This window comes from Microplitis mediator, chromosome 1 (genome assembly GCF_029852145.1).
Source record: "Microplitis mediator isolate UGA2020A chromosome 1, iyMicMedi2.1, whole genome shotgun sequence".
In the NCBI taxonomy this organism is placed as follows: Eukaryota; Metazoa; Arthropoda; class Insecta; order Hymenoptera; family Braconidae; genus Microplitis; species Microplitis mediator.
In genome coordinates, this window is record NC_079969.1 from 11650048 (window position 1) to 11676492 (window position 26445).

Genomic DNA, 26445 nt, shown 5'->3' on the forward strand with positions numbered 1-26445 from the left:
TTCTATGGAATTCAATAACATTTCATATAAATTTAGATAAAATGTTATTGACATTAATGTCCTATAGGATTTTATATAATTTGGGTCGCAAAATTTTACGAAACGACAAAAAATATATACTCTATTTATAGAACATCTATTCTGTATACTTCTAAAGAACTCTAAAAATTTTAGGTCATAAAATAGTTTTAAATTTCACGAAATTTTATACAATTTCCTAACGATTGTTAAATTTTGAAAAATTTTGTAAAAAAATTTTTGTCCCGGGTTGTAAAAATTTCATTGCTTAAATCATTACGTATTTTAATAACAAAAAATTTGTCATTCAGCCATACTTGGAAGGAAAAGGTAAATTTCTAATTTTATTCTAAAAATAATGTTTTCTGCCCTCCGGCCGGAAAGTGGCAACTTTCGGGCCGCTGCCCTGAACGAAGTTGCAACTTTCCAGCTTCGTCGAGCAGAAAAATAGTATACGCACCTTGGCCAGTAAAAAAGAAAGCCTCAGACCACATGTTTGTCAACCTCGGCTTCGCCTCGGCCAACAATTACATGTGCTCTGAGACTTTTCTTATTTTACTGGCCTAGGTATGTAATATACTATTTAGATAAATTTTGAAATTGTAAGAATTAGGACATAATTGCAATGTTAAAATCAATCATTAATCACTTTTTTTCATAATGTAGTATAGTTACATCACATTGTTTTAATAATGAAATATAGAACTATTCCTATTAACAAATTTGTGGATGACGTCAAATGTTTATCGAACGAAAAATGATTAACGTATAAAATTAACGTCCTCAAGGCTTTATTTACAAGTTTAAATAAATTAGTTTAGTCATATTGAGATGTAGACATTTAGATTTTTTCTATTATCATATATGCCCATATTCACGTAAGCAATAATTTTGTTTATTATTAAAAGAATTTAACAATCTAAAACTCTAGACATCATCAGGTTGAATATAACTTTTTTCTTATAAATCTATTTGTAATATTATAAAGATTATAAGTTTAATAATTATGATTAATATTAAAGTAAAACTGTCATGCCGCAGAAACTGTCTTAATAAATTTGGCGCTGAAGCTGGAATAACAGTGTTGGGTTATGAATTAAGAGAGGAAGAAAAAGAGGGCAAGAAAGTACAAAAAGAAGCCTTGAAGGTATAACGTCGGTTTCTTGGATAAACATCTCAAATTAGGAACACCAAGTACTTTTTCATCCATCCCCTCGGCAAAATAGAGCATCTTTACGGCTTCGGCATGCCGTCGGTAAACTAATGATGCGTTGATGTTATTTATCACAAGTGCGTTTCAATAACATTTTAATTTAGAAAGCTTTTATAACAATCTAATAAAATCTCATCAGATCTATAATGGTAGAAAGAAGTATTTTTGTATTATTTATGTTATTTAAATTTAATCATTTATTTTTCCCTTCCCCACAGTATAACTAGTACGATTGACAGTCACGCAACACTTTCAGTAGTTTACTAGGGACGCAGGCGAGAGAAAGAATAAGTAAGAAAAAAGAAAGAATAAACAGAATGTTTGTTCAGCCGCAACTTTAATCTTTTGTATACTATGACAGGTTTACTGGTACAACGAAATTTTTCGTTCAAGAAATTTTATCAACATTAGAATATGCGTAAACCAAAATATATATTTTAAAGTTATATATTAATTTACTTTTTCAATATTATTACTTTAATTTTAAATTCAACTGAAAAATAAGACTCTAGTATTTTAATATAAGCGTGTCCATTTTACGGCATTTGCTTCACAACTAAAAATCGTTCACTTTCATCATTATATATATTTTATTTTTCTATTTTTAAAAAACTGTACTTATGAATATATATCATAAATTTATATTTAAAACACATAAATATAATCATTAACAAGAAGAAAATATTTAGTTAAATGTTTGCACGCTACGTAAATGAGTAAAGTCTCATTGAGATGACGATCTTATCTGATTGACAGTCAATTTATTTTTTTAGACACAATGAAAAAAAAAACATGGCCGATTGGCTTTCAAGACAAATAAATGGTGTGCGGGCTGACGAACGTTGGGTTTTTAAACAGTAAGAGAATATGTCAAGACAATTTTTGAAAAGTGCCAATTGTTTTATTTTAATTTACAATGTATGTGTTTATACAGATTAAATTAAAATTGTTTTACTGACAACACATCGTCACTGGTAAAAGTCTTTATGGATTTATTACAAAATATAAAAACTATTAACATTATAATAATCCATATAAATAATAAAGTTAACGCGACGAAAGCTTGATCAGTTCTCATAACAAGCAATTATTTAAAGAGTATCATGAGAATGCTTTGTTGAAAAACTCTTTCGTAGTATAATTATTATACAAGAACTATACTTTAAAGTAATGAAAGCATTTTCTCTTAAATATGGATTACGCTTATTTTTATTTAAGTATTCGATTTTAAGAGATAGATATATAACAAAAATAAAATAAATTAATGACGACATACGTTATGTACATGTGCACAGGTGCAAAAGAGTTCGCCTGCGTCATTTTTTCGTCGTTTTTTATATTTTCAAGTCGGATTCATTATTTATTTTTTTAAACATACAGTAAAAAAATATTTTTTTTAATGTCGTATGATAACTTTTTTTTTGTCATTTATCAGCTATACTAAGTTCAAGGATACTTGGAAATCTTTGAAATGTTATCTTTATATATTTATTATTTTTAATGCAAAAGTTATTTTTCAATAGGTATATTTTATATACATAATACCTTTTATAATTATCTAGTTTACTTAAAGATGTCACAATTATTTATCTGAATAACGGTATTAGTAATAAAAATAATATCAGTACATGATATAACTATAATTTTTTGAAATAATATATAGGGTTATAGCAATTTTAATTGACGAGTTTCGGACAAATTCATCACAGGAAGAAAATATGCAAGAGGGTGGTATATAATGTAAAGCTTTAATATAGGCAACCCTATCTGGTCTCACCAACCGCAGAGTATATCTACTCTGCATCCAGATAATCCTAGTCGGGCTATTGATATGCTGATGCTCGTACTTGTCGCGTGAAATTGCCTGTCGGTACGCTACATTGTCCTGTTTTATTCTGTTCTATGCTTTTTTTCTGCTTATTATATCACTGTGGAAATTTTCTAATGCACTAACCTCTCCCTTCAACATTACTTTTCAATCCTATCACCATTCTCCAGCTTCCAAAGAACATACATACATCGTCATAGTATACATTCAACTTCATCATTTATATAAACTACAATAAAACAAATTTTTTCATTTAACTTCATTATTTTTCATCAAAATATAGTGTGCGTTAAGTTGTATGCATATCCCGGCAAAAAAAGTTTAGATGTCCAGATAAAATTCGATCTAATTTTCTAGACCTAAACAGATCTGCATTTTCTCAATATCTGTTGAGATCAAATCTGATCTACTCTCTAAAAACGAATTAGTAAAAATCACTGTTTAGCAGTAAATAATCACTGATTGCTATGTTAAAAAGTAAACCACTATTTGAATTAATGACATACTTTTTACTAGTAAATAGTGAATAATCACTATTTTCACTATTTTTAATTTAAGAGAGTATAGAAAGATATACAGAATACAATTCATTTATTTATTTATTTATGATTGTATCTTTATAATCATTGTTTTCATTAATAAAAATTATTCAGGTTCAATGAGGCTCGATCTTATATAGATACCTTTACTGCATGTCAGTCGAGGCTATTACGAATCTGCTGATCCACGTATTCAATACTAAAGAATATTTAGATGAAGTAAATAATCATTACAGAAATACCAATAATCTTAATAACACGAACATTACTGATTGTAATAATTTAGCGAATCTAAAATTATCATTACATTAAATGTAAGAATAGTATGTCTTCAGTTAAGTAAATGTTTACATGATTCAAGAAAATTTATTTTATTAAACTAAGAATATAATTTACTTAAATCAAGATTAAAATTAAAAATTGAGACAATTTTTTTTTTTATTTACTTACCCTGATAGAAAGTGCCCGACAACTGCCTCCGACTGTTGACCAATATACGGTCGGGAAGTAAAAATACAGCCCGATGACATGTACCTGAGAGGGTGCCCCAACTATTGAAATCCCAGTTAGGTAACTAGTCAGGGAGAATGTTGTTAGCCTCTGTTTGCCCGACTACTTACCCGACCGGGCTTTTTTGCCGAGGCTATCTCAAAACGCATTACATTCTAGTCAAGCTAATGCTCGGAACGATATTTTAAATTGGGCAAATTATATAAAGTCTAGTCAAGTGCTTGAAATCATTTATACCAGGTTTGGTAAAAAACAAAACGAAAATTCTTAAATCAAGATTATTTTACTCAGATTAAAATTGAATTGATTTTGATTTAATATTCTTATAATGTTAATCGAAGAAAAATTTGAAAATTCTTTCTCAAAAGTTATGCAAAATTCAAAATTTCGCGATTTTTCCAGTTTTCCATCTTTATTTTTCAAATATCTTGAAAATTATGATAGTCACCAAAAATGATCCAAATCTTGTTTTGAAGGAGATACTCGGGGCTATAATAAAAATATTCAAAAAAAAATTTTTAAATATGACAAATTTGTCAAATTTTGAATTTTTGAAAATCGTAAAAAATGACGATCGATTTAAGAACTATGTTTTTGTTCAAAAATTTAAAACTTTAAAAATATGAATTATTGAATTTTATTAAAAAAAATTTTTTTTTTTAATTGTTTTCGTAAGTCAAGTTCAGCAATAATGTAATTTCGTGAATTTCAGCAGGAAGAATTTCATTTATTGACATAACAATGTGGAAAGAGACAAAAAAAAATCCGAGAGTCGGTTGGCCCTGCGGGCCAGCCCCGAAACTTCCCGCCGTTTCCGAGCTCAAAGAGCTTGAAAATATTAGTGCGAATATATTTTCGGGCTCTTCGAGCTCGAAAATCCTATTGCATGGAATTGTTTTTTTATGAGCTTTTTAAGCTCTAACAAGTTATGTTCTATGCTAAAGTTTGAAAATTTAAGAATCGAAAATCATTGATGAAGTAGCAGTTTTAAATTTGTATTCGTGGTTATGTTCAATGAAATAAATGTATTGAGGCAGAAATCACTGTCAGTGATCAAAATCGAGATTTACAAACGTTTTGGCTCATGTCAGAGCAATAAAATATAAAATATCCGAGAAAAAAAACTGTGTTTCTTCAATTTTTTTGTTGATAATATGATTTAAACTAAAAAACAAGTTAGATGACATTATATGTATGATGATCAAAAAAGACTACAAAGAGGAAAAGTTTGTATGATTTCAAATACATGTTAGTACATTATATGATGATTATGATTTATCCGGAAAAAACAACATAAAATGATATTTTTTTGACTTTTCAACGCCGATAGCTTTTGAACTAATTAACCGATTTTAACGTTTGAGGTCGCAATGGGCGCGTTTTATTGAATTCTAGAGCTGATTAAAATTTGAAATCAATCGGGTAAGTCGTTTTGAAAATATTTGGAAAAAACCGTTTTTTACCATTTCTTTCTCCCGCGATAACTCTCGAACAAATTATCTGATTGAGATGGTTAAGGCAGCAATCGACGCGTTTTATTAAGTTCTAAAGCTGATTGTAGGTTTTTTCGCTTTATTCAAAACTTACCAAATTTTATTGTTTAAGACTGTCCGCTATATTTTTGGTCATGCAAAAGTTATATTTAAGTGAAATGACAATAATTGAGTTATAAAAACTAATTCAAACTATTAGTTACATATTATCAGTTAATATTCGAAATTTTGAGCGAGGTTTAAATATTTAAATTTTGGGCTGAAATTCTCAGCGTAGTCATGATTTCACAAATATGAACTATTGCTGCCACGAGAAAGAAAAAATTTAGAAATGAAAATCCGAATTTCGATTATTTTTGATATTTTCAAAATTCTTGAGCGACCTCTTGAAAATTATTTATCGAGCTGATTTTTGGAGAGGCTTCTCAAAACATCGGAAACCAACAAATTTTTATGCAAGATCAAAAAAAAAAATATTCGTTTTTTTCGCGCCACCCTAATATATATATATATATATATATATATATATATATATATATATATATATATATATATATATATATATATATATATATGTATATGTATATGTATATTAGGGTGTTTCAAAAAAAGCAAATTTTTTTTTGGTATTCAAAAATTGAAAGTATACCTGAAAATAAAATTTTGGTGCCAATCCGAGCTCTTAATAATAATATTAAGGTTTGCCTCAATCCATTTTTCTATTTTCCATTTAAATAACACGGGAAAAAAAATTTTTTTTTTTTAGAATTTTCCAGCTCATAAACCAATCAACGGATTTTAATGCACAACTAAAGTTGTTGTAGGAAATTGAACGCTCTACAAAAAAAGTCTTTTATCATTTTTTGATAAATCCCACTGTTCAAAAGTTATTTAAGTTTCAAGTCAAATTTATAGTAAATTTTGAGGTCTTTTCACTTTCTGGCGAAACTATCAGTCTTATTACAAAATGTCATATAAACTTTTTTGAAGGTAATTTTATTCTTTAAAAATTATTACGAATAAAATTTTTCGAAATTCCGCATTGTTTTCAATTTATTTTCATCCCAATGTCAAGCTCTTAAAATTAATCAGAAATCTATTTTTTTAAGAGCTTGACATTGAAATGGAAATAACTTGAAAACAACGCAGAATTTCGAAAAATTTTATTTCTGATAATTTGTAAGAAATAAAATTATCTACAAAACAGTTCCTGTGATATTTTTTGATAAGACTGATAGTTTCGCCAGAAAGTGAAAAGACCTCAAAATTTACTATAAATTTGACTTGAAACTTAAATAACTTTTGAACAGTGGGATTTATCAAAAAATGATAAAAGACTTTTTTTGTAGAGCGTTCAATTTCCTACAAAAACTTTTGTAGTGCATTAAAATCCGTTGATTGGTTTATGAGCTGGAAAATTCTAAAAAAAACAAATTTTTTTTCCGGTGTTATTTAAATGGAAAATAGAAAAATGGATTGAGGCAAACCTTAATATGATTATCAAGAGCTCGGAATGGTACCAAAATTTTTAATTTTAGTTATACTTCCAATTTTTGGATACCATAAAAAAAAAAAAAATTGTTTTTATTTTTTTGAAACACCCTAGTGTATATCGACCCGTAGCTCTATCCGAAAAGATCTAAATATATATGTTTGGAGATTTTAAATAAATATATAAAAATATATACTCGTATACATCTCCATGGGTATATCTGCAGATCAAATATTACGATATAAACAGATGTAATACAATCTAAACATGAATGGGTGGTTTCAAAAATATAAAAAAACAAAACCGATTTTTCTTTTAATATTTTGTAAATTTTTAAATTGGTTCCATAAAAATTACAAAACTTTACAGTTTTAAAATTTAATAAAAGTTTCCGATTCTCACAGAAACCATTGAAATCAGTTATTCTGTACACAACAAATATTGTGAATAAACATCTTGCTGAATAAAAGTACATATCATGAAGTTAGTTGAAGATTGAAAAAAATGAAGCCTGATTCGTTATTTATTTTCTAATTTTCAGCTTTGAAATTGGCTGCCTAGAAAAATGTAAATAATATTCGTATATCAATCACAAAACGAGAGCAAACTATTGAGTTTGGTCATTAAATTATTGATTTATGTCAAAACATGACTAAGCTATAGGGGAGGGAGAGGCAAAGTGGGATACTTAAGGAAATACCAAGTTTTCAAGGACTAAAACACACTAAATCTTTTTTTTTAATGGTATTCAAAGTAAATAGGAAAAGTTTCCAGTTACCGGTAAAAAAAAATTTTCATTTTTGCAGGCAAAACGGAGTACCTCCTAAAAAAGGTAACCCCGAGAGGAAAGTATGACGGGCCCAGGCTTGGCGCAGCCTTGGCCCAAGTATGTAAAACCTTGGCCCAAGCTTGTAAGCCAGCCTTGGCCCAGCCTTGGTAGGACTTTGGAATGATAACATTGGGCCAGACCTGGTTGTTAGACCTGGCCCATGCTTGGTTGCCAGACCTTGCCCATGCCTCGAGGAAACGAATAAATTTAATTAAAAAAAAATTTTATTATTATTAACCTCGTAGAATTTATGATAATTAACGTTTGTACTATCTAAAGGAGGTAAATGATGTGAAAAAAACTCGGTGAAAATTATGCTGGGCTCCGGGCACGAACTGCCGTCCTCCTGATTGCTGGGTCCGAACGATAGCTACTGGACGAACCTACTAACGTTGAACTGGAATAACGTTGAACTGGAACATTTATATGATCTACTTATTGAACTAAACCATAGGTATAGCCAAACTTGGGTAATTCTACCTTGGCCCAAGTCTGGGTTGCCATTGGACGGCCAAGGCAGGGGCACCCAGTCTTGGCCCAAGCCTGGGTTGTCATTGAATGGCCAAGACTAGGTTACCCAGTCTTGGCCCAAGTGTGGCTCCCCATTGGATGGCCAAGGCTAGGTTACCTCATCTTGACCCAAGCCTGGCTTGCAATTGAATGGCCAAGACAGGAGAACCCAGCCTTGGTCCAAGTCTGGGTAATCATTGTAACGGCCAAGGCTAGATTACCCAGTCTTGGCCCAAGCCCGGGTAATCATTATAACGGCCAGGACTGAGTACCCAATCTTGAGCCAAGCATGGGCCAATATAGATGTGCCAAAGCTAGGTTCCCCAGTGCTGGGCCAAGTAGGGCTCTGTCGTTCAACTTTGGCGGCTCCTGCATGGGAAAAATAACAAAAAATTTCTGGATTGTAAATGAATTTGATCAAGTTAACTTAATAATTTAATTAAATTTTTTCATAAGTAAGTTACATGGAGAAAAATTATATTTCACATGATTATTGGATGCAAAAGACGAAAAACAAATTTTTTGTAGTTTTTATTATAAAACAAAAGTCATTAAAATTTTTCAACTGACAATTGAGTTTTGAAAAATTTTAACAAAAACAATTTAAAAGAACGCTCAAATATATTTACAAAAGTGATTGTGGAATGTTTAAAAACCATTTAAAATGTAAAATTTTTTTTTTATAAAATTTTTGGGGTACTCATATAGGAGCTGCCAGAGTTAAACAACGGGGCCCTACCTGGCCCAACACAGGGGAACCTAGCTTTGGCACACCTATATTGGCCCATGCTTGGTCCAAGATTGGGTACTCACAACAACAGTCCTGGCCGTTACAATGATTGCCCAGGCTTGGGTCAAGACTATATTCCCCTGTCTTGACTACCCAATGGCAAGCCAGACTTGGGCCAAGACTGACTTTCCCTGCCTTGGCCGTCCAGTGTCAACCCAGACTTGGGCCAAGGTAGGATTACCCAAGTTTGGCTATACCTATGGTTTGATAAGTAGATCATATAAATGTATCAGCGCAACAATAGTAGGTTCGTCCAGTAGCTACCGTTCGGAAGGACGGCAGTTCGCGCTCAGAGCCCAGCAGAATTTCCACCGAGTTTTTTTCACATCATTTACCTCCCTTAGATAGTTTAAACGTTAATGATTATGAACTCTACGAGGTTAATAATAATAATAAAATTTGTTTTTAATTAAATTCATTCGTTTCCTCGATATATGGGCCAGGTCTAGCAATCAGGACTGGCCACGTGTTATCATTTGAGGCTTCTACCAAGGCTGGGCCCAGGCTGGCTTACAAGCTTGGCCCAAGGTTTTACATAGTTGGGTCAAGGCTGGGCCTGTCCTACTTTCCTCTCTGGGATGTAATATACTATTTCTTCATGTAATTTACTTATAAAAAAATTTGACTGAATCAAAGTCATTTAAAATCCAGAATTTTTTTTTTACCTTTTTTAGAGGGTACCCCTATTTGCCCGCAAAAATGGAAAATTTTTTTTTTTTAACGGTAACTGAAAATTATTTCTATTTACTTTGAAAATCTTAAAAAAAAAAAAAAATTAGTGTATTTGATTCTTTAGTGTAATTGAGTCCTCGAAAACTTGGTATTTCTTTAAGTACCCCGTTTTGCCCCTCCCTCCCCTATATTTATTAGTTATCAGAAAAATTTCTGCGTGGCTTCTAAATAGTCAAAATATCTGGCTCATGTCTTGATTCGACATTATTCAACGGTTTATTTCATAACTTGAAGATTTTCTATTAAGTCTGATGCTAACCTTCCTGTATTTTACTTATGTTCTATGTTCAGACTGCAAAAGATATGACGCGAAAGACATACCAAGATAACAAACAAATGTTCTTTGACTTCACACACCCTAAGCAGAATGTTATTCGTGTCTATCAAGATTCAACTTATAAAATCGTTATAGATTTAAGATGAATTTTACAGCTTAAACATAATTTTGACATCAAAGAGAAAAAACCATCCTTACATATCTAAGTATTATACATGTATTTGACATTGATAAAAAATTTTAATTATTTTTACCTGCTACTAATGAAAAAGATAAGGGTTCACGGAAAAAATAAAGCTAGAACTATTGATGTTGCAACTGGGGATTCATTACATTTCGAAGCAGTAACTGTTGATTCGCAAATTAAACTGTAAAAGTCACAACATTTGTCGCTGCAACAACTATTACATTATCAAATAAGACATTTTTCAGTCTTTTATGGTAAAACAAATTTCTTAGAAATTTAGGAATTAAAATCTCACACTGTAATAACTTTACATGAATGTTCCTAGTTTCGTCTGCTTTTGGCATATCAAACTTCGGCAAACCTTAGGCTACCATTGCTACTTACGAGATAGGAATTCCAATAGTATGCCGTACTTCGGAAATATGTCACAGGGTTTCGTGTTCACAATCGAATTTGGAATTTTTTCGGCATGCCAATGTTCTGTTTTGCCTCATGAAGATCTGATAAGGTACGAATTAGGCTTGTCTTACTAGGCAAGCCTAGTTTGGGCCAAACTGATTTTTCGACAAGCCTCACCAAAATTTTTATTCGGGAGTGCACACTGCAATATTTACACAACGAATCAGAATACGAGATTCTCGCGCGCTATATTTGAATATCGATAAAGATTTCCATTTCTATGACGCATCAGAACGCGCATAGGATAACAATTATATTAGAAAGCATGTAGAGTATGGATAAGGGGAAAAGCAACTTTGGATAATGGTCCTGGACGGAGAGAGCAACTTTGGGATACTAAAGGTATTTAAAATAAACCTTGATATAAATGAAAATATATAGATAGCGTTACAGATGCCATAAGGGTGTATACCTACAAAATATACCGCTGAAAAGCCATAAGGGCGTAAAATTTTTTTTTTTTTTAAATTGACGTAATTATGTTCTATAAGTACAATAGAGAGGAAAAAATTTAATTTCCACAACCCATGTAATTATGACTTAAGAGTATAAGAAATAAAACGTTCGGACTAAAAACAAAAACTTTTCGTTAGTTAAAAAAAAATGTGAATTTTGAAAAATGAAAAGTTTTTTTTTAAGTATGATAAAGAATGAAATTTTAAAGAAAATTTTGATTTTTACTAATATAATTTTAGAACATAATTACGTCGATTCCGGAAAAATAAACTTATTTATACGCCCTTACGGCTCCCGGTACCGATGCCGGGAGCCATAAAGGCGTATAAAAAAATCTGTCTATCGGTTGACCCTGCGGGCCAGCCCCAAAACTTCCCGCTATTTTCGAGCTCAAGGAGCTCCTTGAGCTTGAAAACATTGTTGTGAAGACATTTTCGAGCTCTTCGACCCATACAGGAGCTGCCAGAGTTGAACAACGGGCCCGTACTTGGCGCAGCACTGGGGAACCTAGCTTTGGCACACCTATATTGGCCCAGGCTTGGGCCAGGACTGGGTAACCTAGTCTTGGCCGTTCAATGGCAACCCAGACGTGGGCCAAGGTAGGATTACCCAAGTTTGGATATACCTATGGTTTATATAAGTAGATCATATAAATGTACCAGTTCAACGTTAGTAGGTTCGTCCAGTAGCTACCGTTCGGACCCAGTAATCAGAAGGACGGCAGTTCGCACCCAGAGTCCAGCAGAATTTCCACCTAGTTTTTTTCACATCATTTACCTCCCTTAGATAATTAAAACGTTAATGATCATGAATTCTACGAGGTTGATAATAATAAATTTTTTTTAATTAAATTTATTCGTTTCCTGGAAGCCTGGGCCAGGTCTGGCAACCAAGCATGGGCCAGGTCTGGTAACCAAGCATGGGCCAGGTCTGGCAACCAGGCTTGGCCCGAGATTATCATTCCAGGCTTCTACCAAGGCTGGGCCAAGACTGGCTTACAAGCCTGGCCCAAGGTTCTACAAAGTTGGGCCAAGCCTGGGCCCGTGGTACTTTCCTCTCTGGGCGAGTTCGAAAATACTTTTGTATTATTGTTTAAACACTGATCACTTTATTTTCATCATCCCTTTTGTCTCTATATAGTTTCGTTGCATACTAAGTTGTTTACAGCATTTATGTATTTTTTTTTGTAGCAAAAAATTCAAGCATATTTTGTAGATCCTGGTATTGGAATTATTAATTGCCACGCACTGGATGAAATTGATGGCATTTCGTATAAGGTTAAACAGTGTAATGGAAAATATTATATTGTTAATTATTGGTAAGAAAGGTTGTTGAGAATCTCATTTAATTTAGCTCACGTTATTTTACTTATTTCATTTCATAAATTGTTTGTAGTGTATAAGTTTTATTATAATTTAATGTTTTTCGATTGAGAACATTGTTTTTACTTGTATTTAACTAAACATGTAATAGTTTTTAATGTTATTTAAATAAAAAATAAAAAAAACAAAAATATCATTCGTAAGTTAATTATTTATCAACCCAATAGACAACTTACTTTTTACTAATCGCATTTGTTAAATTTATAATAATATATTTTATTTTATGTCAAACATATTATTAAAAAATAACTGGTAAGAATTAAAAAAGTTTAGAACTAATCATTAATTATTAAAGTTCTACGTAGTAAAGATTTAAATAGTATAGGATTGATTCTTACCATTTCAAACAATAAAATTTAACGCTTGGGACTGAATTTTTATTATAGTTACGTTATGAAATATACTATAATGTATAAGAAATTATACATATCTCATATGAAGATTTTTACCATTTGAAACAATAAAATGTTACGTTTGAGGTTGAGTTTTTACTATATTCATTTAAATGAATAACTAGCTCCCTTATGAAATTATATAAATCTAGGTGGCGATCCCTGATTAAAAAAAATGATTAAAAAGTATTTAAAATGATTTGTTTTTTAATCATTTTAAATACTTTTTAATCCTTCAAATCATGTCTAATCCTGTCTCTTATGGACATTTAACGTGTGAAATCATTTTTAATCATTGTTTTTAATCAGGGATTTTTATTATTTGAAATAATAAAATTTTAAGTTTGAGGTTGAGTTTTTACTATAGTGACTTTAACAAGTTACTGATTCTCATATGAAATTATATACATGTAGATGGTGATTTTTACTATTTGAAACTTTAAAAACTTCATCTTTTATCTATATTTTTTATCTTGTAACATAAGTATATTATAGAAAATCACTTATAAATTTTTTACTTGATACTTAGTAATAATCAATAAAATCCGACCCGGGCGCCGCTTTACTATTTGAAACAATAAAAAGTAGTGAAAATCTGAGTACATTTTAACATTTTTTTTTTCCGTGTATTGAGTTCTAGAGCTGATCAGATTTTGTAATTGTTTGGTTGAGTTATTTCAAAGATATTCGCAAATAACTGTTTTTTACCATTTCTTTCTCCCGCAATATCTCTCAGACAAATTTAACCGATTAAGATGGATAAGGCGGCAATCGACGCGTTTTATTATTAAGTTCCAGAGTTGATTAGATTTTGGAGTCGATCGGTTGAGTCATTTCTGAGAAATCAATATAAAACTAAAAAAAAAAATTTATTTTTTCGTAATTCGCCAATATTTTCGGTTCTACTCGATTAAATTATCTGAAGTTTTCAGGAAAGTTTATGGCCAACAAATCTCTTTCGATTGCCGTCTTTGATTTTCTTAGCGGAAAGTTAAAAAATGTGATTGTTGGGAAAAAATTTTTTTGTCCCTATTATACTTATAGAATATAATTACGTCAATTCCTGTAAAAAAAAATTTTTATACGCCCTGACGGCATCTGTAACGCGATATTTATATATAAAAATATATATACATTTACATTGAATAGTGTGTAATGTACAATTATTACTGTTGACTCAATTCCACTTGCTGCTTTGTGCATGAATATTAAGATCATGATCTTAATATTCGTGTTATCAATAAGAGTCAGCTAGAAATAATTCAACTGTAAAATCATATTAAATGAAGATGTTTTGTACTGACACAAATTTATTGATTTGGGTCTCTTCAGTTTTACGATTTTTAGCAAATATCAGTACTTTAAAGTTTATGGGATTTTTTTTTTCAACTATATTTCTAACACGACTTTTCTGAATGTTATTCATATATAAATAATCAATATGTCTTTCAAACAAATGTACTTATAAAATTAGGACAATTTTCGCTACCCGTGTAAAAAAAATTTGGATCAGTTATGAATTTCATTACGAAATTCAGATTGTGGAACAAATATGACTTTCATACTAAAGTTGTGAAAAAATAACTATAATACTTTTTAAAAAAATTTCATAAAGAAAAATAGTGAGCTGAATGGATTAACTTAACACGTACCACTTACGTTCTTAACTGAAAATTAAACTAAATTTATTACAAGTCGTTAAAGAATTTAGCACAATATTCTATTTTTTAAACATCTACTGAAACCATCTTCAGAAGATAGTTACAATTGGTATACTTCAATAAAGTCAATTGGTGACAATCGTTAATGCTTTCCAAGGGATGATATGATATTTTAAAAATCGTAGTTTTTTAATCAAGATATTATTAGCTCAATATGAATTTCACATTGTCTTAATGCTAAATTACACTAAAAACTGATCACAAACATTCTCTATATTCAGCTCAATCATTTCTAATTTTTTTTTAAAGATTAGTATTGAAAGCGCAATTAATATATTATTACAATAGAAAGAAGTTTCAAAAAGTTCCATTCCTCGTCATTTATCATTGTTGAAAAAAAAAAATTTATTTCTCAGTCAATTTCATATTTATCTCATTACTTTTTCAATATGAATATTGAACTATGGTAACAATATTCTAACATACTTATCAGTTATTATTATACATTACTTATTTTCGCTGTCTGAATTTCTATGATTTTAAGAAATTCATATTACAAATTTGAAAATGTCCTTTTATTTAACTCGTGACGAGAGTAAATAATTATTTAAAATACTCATCATTCATCTGAAGAGAAAGGTAAGTTCATAAAAATTACTCATTTAATGAATTGTTTTGATATTGGTTCAAATTTATTCCCGTTTTTTCTCCTGCAAAGTCAGTTTGTGTTTTTTAATAGCCACACTGAATTAACCACTATCAAATTCTACGCAAATCTCAACTAGATTCTGATACAAAATCATTTATTTTTTTCTAAAATGAAAACAGAAAATTATAAAATCCAGCTCACTGTTTTTTCCTGTAATTTTTTTAGAAAATGTTATAATTATTTTCTCACAAATTTATTTTGAAAGTCATATTTGTTTCACAATCTGAATTTCGTAATGAAATTCATAACTGATCAAAATTTTTTTTACACACACACAAAAAAAAAAATTCTCGACTGAAGGTAAATATTCTTGATTCAAGAAAATTTTTTTGAAGACCAAGATTTTCTCAGATAAAGTAGAAATCTTCTTCAACCAAGACGAATTCTCTTGGCTCAAGAAAATCTTGACTCGGTTCCCGAAAACGTTTGTCTTCAAAAATATTTTCTTGACTCAAGATATCTGTTTTTTCTGTGCAGGTATACGTTCACAGAGGTTTGGAGAGCAATGTACATTTTAAGTTTTACAGAAAACAAGTTTTTTTCAATTCTCTTAAATTTTACTAGTCCAGTGAAATAGTAATTATGATCAATTATAAATTTTTAATAGACTGAATGCTGTAAGAACTTATAGGCCGATCGGTAAATATGTTTGAGAAGTGTCATAATCCGAAAACTGAAAAAATAACATTGTATACATTGGGTTGATTTGTAAAATAAAGCCCCTGTTTGTGCACGCCGTCCGCTTATTATTATTGCGTCAATAAAAAAAAATACTGACTATAGTTAGATTATCTTTGAATTATAAGAACGGTTCAAGTTTATTTTCACCATACATACTTGCGTCAAAAGTTTGAATTCCTGCCCTGCTTACAGAGGGAAGAAAATCGTTCTTTTCCTTTATGAGAACATTGAAAACAAATGATAAAAATTAGCACATGCGCCCTTTTTCTTACAAACAGAAATAAAAATTTAAACTTCCAGGTGCAGATCTAGTGGAAAAAAATATGCACACCATGGAGGAAGGTAGGATGTCTTTGGCTCGATCAGGTAGGCAATTACACACATGGGTTAAAATGTCCTACTTTCCTCCCTTATTGTGCAATATACTAATAATTCACACGAAAGATTTCGCGAACGAAAAAAACAAACTATTAAATTCAATTTTTTATTTTTTTTCAATAGCTTGTGAACTACTCAATTAATTCACCTAAAAATTTGTTTAAATATGAACTTTCATGACTTCATCGGACTACTGCACGGCTATCGGTAACTTTTCTTTAACGACATTTGAACTGTTATCCATACAAATATTTATTTATTGCAAAGTAAACGTTAAATTAATTTAAAGTTCTATTAATTAATATGTAAAGTAAAACAAAAATTAATGTCCAGAGTATACATAATAACAAATTGCTCTTATCATTAATGGACTGTCAATGTCTACAATTATAATAGAATATAATGATCTCCCATTTATAGATGTTTTGAAAAAATTAAAATAAAAGGACGTAAATGGCTTGGCTATCTTTCTCTAAATTTTATTCTTAAGATATAAACATAAATGATATAGTTTATATGATACAAAAGCAAAAGACAATTAAAGTTTGTTTAAAACTTGGAAAGGAATTTGATAATTCAATATACTTAGCCAGTAGCCCAAGGGCACTCTATTAGAACCTTTTCGAGAACATTTTCATTTAAATGAAAGTTGATAGAACTTTTATATTACCATGAGCCATTTGATTATACTCAATAAAAAAAGCAACAAATTGTTTTTGTTAAAAAAGATTAAACTCGAATGGACTTGATGTAAGTGATCAGTTGACTTTCACTCATTAGTTTTTGGTGAGAAACTTGAATAAAAACGTTTTTCTTTGAAATTATATTACAAACTCGACGATGGGTGAGTCAAGTTCTTTATTTCCAAAAGTTTGTTGATGGCGACTTTAGACGTTACATTAATAGAGACACTTGGGTACGAAATTACATGTAAGAGAATTTAGTAGGTGTATGGAATAACAGTGAAGAAGTAAGTTAAGAAGACAAAGATCAAAACGAAGGGATGGAAATAAGGATGATGAAGAAGATGGTGTGGTTAGGACCAAGTGTCCTTTGAGTGTTTGTGCAAGTCGGGACTCGAACCCTTGAAATAACACTGTCAAAATTGAATCCCTTGAGTATGAAATACTCTTCTCAACTTTTTTTATTATCTTTCTCTTTTCTGCACTTGAGACTATCTGTGTTTCCGGTACATTTCATTATTTATCTGCTTCACTATACTTTATTAAACTTTTGGTTTATGATTTTGATGACTTTATGTCTTGTTTAACAACTAATATATAACCTCATAAACATTTTTTCTATACTACTAAATTTATTTTTAGACTCACGTTCTGATTTATTTCAATTTTTAATTTTTAACTGGAGTTTTCTCTATGAAAGCGGTATTTTAATGAACTTAATTTTAATTTAATTCACGGATTTATCGCCAAATAAATGTTCATAAAAAATTTATTTGTGGTAAAAATAGTCGCGTTAAATTTTTTTATTTCTTTTTTCGAAATAATAAATCACATTTGTATCCATAATTATAATTATTAAAAATAATATAAATCACAACATAAGTATTCGCATTCTACATAATTTTAAATAAAAATAAAATAAAATTTCCACACATATAATCCACAAATACATCACAGCGTCGACTAAAAAAAATTACAAAATACCAGAAATCTTTTCAAGCAACATACTTCTATTCTACGTATACATCTTTATAAGATCCGAAGATGTTAGAAATAACTGCAGGGCGTACTTTTTACATTTCCATAGCATCAACTATAATGGGCGTTGCATATTCTTGCGAATAATCCTCTGTTGGTGAATCTGATTGCTGAATTTAACCACATAGGCGTGGCTTAACTAAATATCTCAGCCAATGATAAAGCGCACCCCCACTACAAAGGGGCGTCTCTCAGGATTTTCCAAATTTTTCCTTGAGTTAGTTCGTAACGTGCCACCTCTAAAATGCCTGAATGATCCTGAAACACAACTCAAGTGTTGGTTAGGAGAATTGAAGGAGGCTCTGCCCGCGCATCTTCTTCACTCTACTAGCAAGTAACATTAGCTAAGAGAAGAAAGAGGCAACTCGACACTCTACGTTTCTGCCACGAGCAACGACGAGCCCCCAGTGTGTTTTTACTCGGGGCTGAGTAAACGAGCCGCTTGTTGTGTATCATAATATACCCGTAACGCCTGCTGCTGTACCTACTAACTGACTCTAACTCGTTTCTTCCGTCCACTTAAACGCGAAAAATTCATTTCTTTCTATTTCGCCAAAAAAAAAGAAAACACTCCTCCTTCGAATCTCGTTATAAATTGTGAACTGTGATTATTATGTGAATGAAAATAATTTAAATTAAATGTTTAACGATATTTAATAACATGCTGGTGATATAAGAATTAAAAGATAATTTTAGTGGTTAGTGAGTGAAGTTTAAGTTGTTGTTGAACGAATATAAACAGCAATACGATGCATACTTTATTTGGTGAACAAAATGCTTATTACAGGCATGCAACGAGTGTTCCAGTTGGTATGAGTACTTCGTCGTATCCAGGAGTTGGTGCAGCACCGGCTTACTACGAGCAATATCGTTATGGTGGTTATGCAACAGCGGGTTATCCCGTCGCTGGAATATCACAGCAGCATATGCATCATCCAGCCAAAGATATGGTGAAACCACCATACTCTTATATAGCATTGATAGCTATGGCGATACAAAATGCACCTGATAAAAAAATAACTTTAAATGGAATCTATCAATTTATTATGGAGCGATTTCCTTATTATCGTGAAAACAAGCAAGGTTGGCAAAATTCAATAAGACATAACTTGAGTCTCAATGAATGTTTCGTGAAAGTTCCACGGGATGATAAAAAACCAGGAAAAGGAAGTTACTGGTCATTGGATCCTGATAGTTACAATATGTTTGATAACGGATCTTATTTAAGAAGAAGACGGCGATTTAAGAAAAAAGATGCATTAAAAGAAAAAGAAGAAGCATTAAAACGCCAAGGGATCGTATTAGATAAACGTGATGACATCAAATCTAATCACAGTATAGATTCAACTAAAAAATTGTCATCATCAGAGTGCAAGCAGCCGAAAAGAGAGCCGTTGAATGACCAGCCTCATTGCATGGGTAATAACGGTTCAGTCGCTAAATATGGAAGCATTCAAGATAGTAAAGCAATAACAACAACTGCAAGTGTAATTCAAACGAATTTGGGACATGCATCTGGTCTGCAAATTCAACATCAACCACATCAAGTGCATCAAGATGTTGCAGTAACTGATGTAAATATTGGTTTGGATCCAGCGAATTTCAGTGTTGATGCGTTGATGACTTCGAGGGAAAATAGTGCTTTAATGAACCGTGATCATCATTCACAACATCCTCATTCAATTCAGCATTCTCATGGGCATTCTGGGCTTTCGCATTCGTCTATAATGACGACATCAAGAGATCCTAATACTACCGTCGGTACCAGAGATCTTACATCAGTGGTCACTACAACTAGCACGACAACCGCTGCTGCAGTCGCAATGATGCCTTCCACTGGGTACAGTCATGTAACACCCTCGAGAGGTAATTCTAGTCCATCTGGGACAATGTATTCTCCCTATTGTCCAAGCTCTTCGGGATATATAATGGATCATACGGATTACAATGCTTCTGCGGCCAGAAACCATAATCCACCACATTCCCAATGGTATCAAGAGGCTGCAAGTCCCGATTCCGCAACTATTTATCAGGATACACAATCACCGAGCTGTCAATTATACAGGTAGTTATTATTCTATAATTAGGATAACCGAATAATTTAATAGATGAAATAATAAAATTAAGTATTTCCTCGGTTGGTTCTAGGTCGAGCCCACCTACTCCTTTATCCTCAAGTGCGGCTCCTTCGCCGCCATTGTATCACAGTCATAGATATTATCAGGATTGCAATGCAGTTAATACTAGTGGTAATCTTCCAATAACGTTACATAAGTACTGAGATTATCGAACAAGGTCTCAAAGAGACCTTGTATCATCGATAAGTGGCAATCATTATCATCAACAGAGGCATGAAGATTATGATCCATATTTAGTTTACATTAAGCAAGAGTGGATTTCACCTGATGAACTTCCAAAAGAATGGCACTGATAAGTTATACGTGACTTAATGTTAAACACATAAAAAAAAGAGAAAAAAAGTATATATTTGCGCGTAACATTGTGGAATAAAGTAATTAATATAATTTAAAGGTCAAGATTGATATGACAACTGTGTAAACTGGAGGTTTCCGAAGGCTTTTATTAATATACGAGTTTTTTGACCTAAGTCAAACAATACTTTAAAATACGTACGCTATTATACTGACATTGAATCTGCAGATACTCTTTCTTTTCCGGTTTACCATCACCTTATCTACATCATATCGATGATCTTGCTTAATTTTTTTCTTGTTATACTTGTCGAGTGTAAGAAATAATAACTGTGTAAATAGAGGACAACATGGCACTAAATAAATCAACGTGATGACACTTTTTTTAAATTTTTGTTTACCAATCGTCTGTCTCGATATCATGAAGAATCGGATGTAAAAAAAAATGCGTTTAAAAGGACGAATCAAAGTCATTCCTTTATCAATTGTTATGGAGCTTTTATCTGATTTTCATTAATTATTTATTTATCTATTTAATGATGCATTTAATTTTTATATTTATAGTAATCATTTTTGTTTTATTTATATTACGAAAATGTCTATAACCAGTATGTTCATAAAAGAACTGAGATATATTTATTAATAGTCTATACAAAAGAAAATTAATATTTAATTCAAAATAATGTGAATAAATAGAAAATAGATTTAAATTAAATCATTATAATTATTTATGTAGAAATAAAATATTGGACATAGACGATGTAGTTATTAGTTATTGAGCGGTCACGAATTTTCATGTTCGGTTCTTTGCGTGTAGAAATGTTCAATAGTTTGTATATTATAAAAAAAAGAAAAAAAAAAGAAAAAAAAAACGATAAAGATATGATACGATAATTTTTAAGAAACAAATAAAAAATTTCAAGTGCACATAAATGTCTCGCAAGTTGTGAGGCTGATTATTATTATTATTATTATTATTATTATTATTATTATTATTATACATATATGCATATATATATATATGCATATGCATTAAAAATACTTCGCATATTAATGTGAATATTCCAAATAAAAATTGAATTAAAAGAAAAATGTGTTCATTTATTTGTTTCAGTTCGATATTAAAAAGAAATTAAATAACTTATTATTTGTTTAAAAATTTTAAATTATATATACAGATGTATTATTGTAACCACGATCATTTATATACTCTCTCAATTATGAAAATCTTTATTTGTATATACATACGTACATACACTCATTAAATGAAAAAAAAGTTTTAAATGGAATATTAATACCTTTTATAATACTTGTTGATATAATTTGATAGCTATAATATTCAGACAAAAAATTCAAAATGTTTTAAAATTTGTAAAAAAAAATTTTATAAAAATAATTTTGTTATTAGATAAATTTAAAAATATAATCTTTAAGTGAATCTTTTGAATATTTGATTGTCAATAAGAGAGGGTAGTTAGATAGTATTCAAAGGGTCAAAAGTTGCTTGGGTGGTCGTATCGGGTTTGTATCCTCCGCACTTAAAACTACCCGAGGCTGAGATTGAACCACATCTGCTTTTGAAACACGTGCTCCGGATAAACTGCAAAGACCCTCATCAGGTTTACTGTTGTCGATGAAGCTGGACACTTTGTTAGTTGTATAAGAGTTATAGTGTGTATATATCTAATAGATTGAACAACTTCGATCAATCCTGTAAGCTTTTGTGTACAAAATACTTAACATTCCATCTCGCAGTTAATCTCAAATGTTATTTCCTTTAAAATTATTATGTGCATAGACATCCATATCATTTTTATATTAATAAGTTTCCTTAAATATAGTCAAGTGTATGTTTTCGAAAAAGTAAAAAATAAATCATACTTTTTAGATTTCATTATTCTTTCAATGATTCAAGTACCAACAGAAAAAGTTATCAAAAAAGTGCTTAGTTTATTATCATCATATAAAAATTACGATTGATCGAAATATAGTTTAGCACATCAAAAAAAGTTGTAATTTTTCCACATCATAGAAACTCTCATGATATTTTATTGAATTTCCATTTATTGAGAATGAATAAATTCTGCGAGAAAGTTGTACAGGCAAGTATAAACCATATTCATACAGCTATGAGAATTTATCATTACTTACAAACACATTAAGTATGTATTGCATTTGATATATATGAGTAGCTCAAAAAAAAAACTGACCATTTTTTTTTTTTTTTTTGAGCCTCATATGGAAATTTGTTGGTTCAATACGTTTTGAGAACCCTCTCCAAAAATCAGCTCGATAAAAAATTTGTAAGAGGTCGCTCAAGAATTTCGTAAATTCAAAAATGATTAAATCTCAGATTTTTTTTTTTTGCTAATTTTGTTTTTCTTGTGGTAGCAATAGTTTGTACATAAAGAATCGTGAATATGCTGAAAATTTTAATATTTAAACATCGCTCAAGAGTTTTGAATCCTTCCGAGCACTGTATTTGAAAGTTTTGGTGCGATCCTTAAGTATTACATTTAAAAAAAAAAAACCCGTATAAGTTCACGTAATTCCGGTGTTAAATTTAATCCCAAAACCGGATTTAAAATAACACCGGTAGCGGTGTTAAGATTTTTCCCAGTATTAAAAAAAAAATATAGTTTTGTTTTTCAAGTATCAGAAGTCGAATTGTATTTCAAATGAAAAAAAAAAAAAATATTTTGAAATTCCAAAAATGCATCATACGGCAAATTTACCTATTAATGAAAAAGTCTAAAGAATGTTTGTCCACTATGTCATATTATTGCTATTGTATAAAATATGGAAAACAGATTTTTATGGATCAAGCCTCTTTGCAAACCAAATCAGCGAAAAAAAGAAAATAAAATTATCAATTATTATAATGTATTATCTTTAAATCAGTTATTACCTTATGGGAAACATCAGAGTAACAGTAAAAATGAATATGTAATATTGTTCCTAAATATTTAATTTAATAAGTGATCAAAAATTTCGGCAATTTGTTAAGTTAAATAAAAGTGACATTTCTTATTTTATAGGTAATATAATTGTTCTTATCTCAATTAACGATAATTTCGTAATTTTAACGAAATATTATTCTTATTATTTATTTCTGTTTTGTAGACTTTAAAACACTTATACTCATACTCTCATACTCCGTTCGAAGTTGAATTGTTCCACATGTATACCCGTTTTGACACCACTAAGTGGCACCACTACACCGGTGTTATTCTTTTTGAACACCGCTTTTTGTTACAGAGTATTATTAAGGTTTCTCGATTTATTCACTAGCAATTTGTATCGTAACGAATGAAACTAGAACCCGAGACATAGAAAAAATTAGTTATTTACTTTTTTTTTATTTTTCAAATCAAATTTTGAGATTTCTTGGTTATTTAAATCGAAACCCAACTTTGTTGTTCAAGACTGCCCATTATATTTTCGGTTATGCAAAAATAATATTTGAGTGGAATATTAATCATTGAGTTATAAAAAGATACAAAAATTAATTTAATGCATTAGTTACATATTATGAATTAATATTCAAAATTTTTGAGCGACGTTCCATGGTCAACATCTGGGGCTAAAATTTTCAGCATGGTATTGATGTTACAGGTAAACCCAATCCCGCCAGAAGAAAAGAAGGGATTTAAAAAAAAAACCGAATTACAATGATTTTTGGAATTTTCCAAATTCTTATGCTACCCCTCGAAAATTTATTATCGAACATATTGGAGAGGACTCTTAAAACATATTAAACCAACAAATTCCTGACACTCGAAAGAAATGAGTCGATTTTTTTTCGGGTCCCCAGAGAGGAAAGTACGACAAGCCCAGGCTTGGCCCGAGTATGTAAAACCTTGGGCCAAGCTTGTAAGCCAGCCTTGGAATAAATCTTGAATGATAACATAGGGCCAGTCCTGGTTGCCAGACCTGACCCATACATCGAGGGAACATTAACGTTTAAACTATATAAGGAAGGTAAATGATGTGAAAAAAACTCGGTGAAAATTCTGCTGGGCTCTGGGCGCAAACTGCCGTCTTTCTGATTGCTGGGTCTGAACGGTAACTACTGGACGAACTTACTAATGTTGAACTGATACATTTATATGATCTACTTGTTTAACTATAAGTATAGCCAAACTTGGGTAATTCTACCTTGGCCCAAGTCTGGGTTGCCATTGGACGGCCAAGAAAGAAAACTCAGTTTTGGCCCAAGCCCGGGTAATCATTGTAACGGCCAGGACTGAGTACCCAATCTTGAGCCGAGCATGGGCCAATGTAGGTGTGCCAAAGCTAGGTTCCCCAGTGCTGAGCCAAATAGGGCCCCGTCGTTCAACTCTGGCAGCTCCTGCATGGGCCACTCTAATATATATTAGAAAAAAAGAAAAGCTGGAAAAATTGAAATACTGCTTTATTCTAAAGATACGTTAGATACTGCTTAAAGGAGGTTAATGTTTCAAAAATTAGCAAGTTTTAACGATAACTAAATTTTGAGAAGGTATACAACATAAACAAAGATACCATCTTATTTTGATTTTATTTAATTCTCTAGAGCGTGTTCAACTGGTCTTGCATTTTCTTTCCGTTTACTGCTTTCGTTGACCAAAATTTTAATCTAAAAATATGCAGGAAGTAATTTTATTATAAACTATTACAAACAATATTTCATATTTCAATGCCTATATTACCTATTCCTAATTAACCTATTGGTAATGAAATTAAAATAAAAAAAAAAAAAAAACATTTATCAGGTAACAGCCATGTTTTAAAACATTTATACCACACCATAATTTGAAATCTAAATCATCCTTATTTGCCGAATAAATAAAAAATTGAAGTACACGAAGGAATAAGTTCCGACGCGTCTCAGAAAGACTCGATTGAGATAAAGTTTCAATATATTTATAATACATAGTGTGTAAAAAAGGCTCACGAATCTCTTTCAACAAATCAGTAAAAATTCTTTCTATGTATACTAAATTTTCGTTGATTTAATTTATAAGAGTACACATGGAAATTTGCCCTTACCTGAAAAAATCTAAAGTTGAAAAATAAAGTTTGACCTCATTATAACTTTTCGCTCAACTATGCAGTTCATTATTCAATACGAATATTAAAAAAATGTTATTCTCATAACATTTATAACTTATCTATTTAATTCGTATCGTTATTAGTTTTTTAGTCTCCCACTGACTATACATATAGAGAAGGAGGGTAAAACGGGGTACTTGAGGAAATACCAAGTTTTCGGAGACTCAAATACCTGAAACCTTTTTTTTTTTAACTTTCCGTTAAGAAAATTGCAAATTTTCAAAAAAAGGACAGTTATTGGTTTTGGTCCGATTTTCGAAAATCGAATTTCCATCAGATGTCGACGTTTTGAGGTCCTAGGAAGCTATTCTGACTATTCCCGGATGGACGTCCGTGTGTATGTGTGTGTGTGATCTTTTTTTTGTCCGACGATATCTTTGGAACGAATCGACCGATTTGAACTTTCTTGGTGGCAATCGAAAGAGCTCACTAAAACTTAGAATTGATAAGATTTTGGGGTAGATCGGTCATGTAGTTTACAAGTTATACAAAGAATAAAAATTAAAAAGTTTTTTTGTTTTTTTGGGTATAACATAAACCACTTGCCCGATTCACCTTAAAATGTAATCAGTTTTAAGTCTTGTTGACCCTTTTCGATTTCCACCAAGAGCGTTCAAATCGGTTCATTTCATCCAAAGATATCGTCGGACAAAAATTATAAT

General features: G+C 30.8%; 1 protein-coding gene and 1 long non-coding RNA gene across 3 annotated transcripts in view; one reads left to right on the forward strand and one right to left on the reverse strand.

The window, feature by feature from the left end:
- The window catches only part of LOC130678235 (uncharacterized), a 125538-nt gene that overhangs the window by 18844 nt on the left and 80249 nt on the right, over positions 1-26445 (reverse strand). The gene's annotated exons all lie outside the window — the stretch shown is intronic.
- LOC130678233 (fork head domain-containing protein crocodile) lies at positions 18506-21908 on the forward strand. Its single transcript, XM_057485336.1, has 2 exons — positions 18506-20322; positions 20406-21908. The coding sequence occupies exons 1-2, from the start codon at positions 19007-19009 to the stop codon at positions 20536-20538; spliced, it is 1449 nt and encodes a 482-aa protein (XP_057341319.1). The 5' UTR covers positions 18506-19006; the 3' UTR covers positions 20539-21908.

What these genes read in the sequence shown, in the direction of transcription:
- LOC130678233 (XM_057485336.1), top strand. Translation starts at nt 19,007, where the DNA reads ATGCATACTTTATTTGGTGAACAAAATGCTTATTACAGGCATGCAACG. An exon ending in CCGAGCTGTCAATTATACAG is followed by an intron (nt 20,323 to 20,405) that starts GTAGTTATTATT and finishes GGTTGGTTCTAG; the next exon opens with GTCGAGCCCACCTACTCCTT.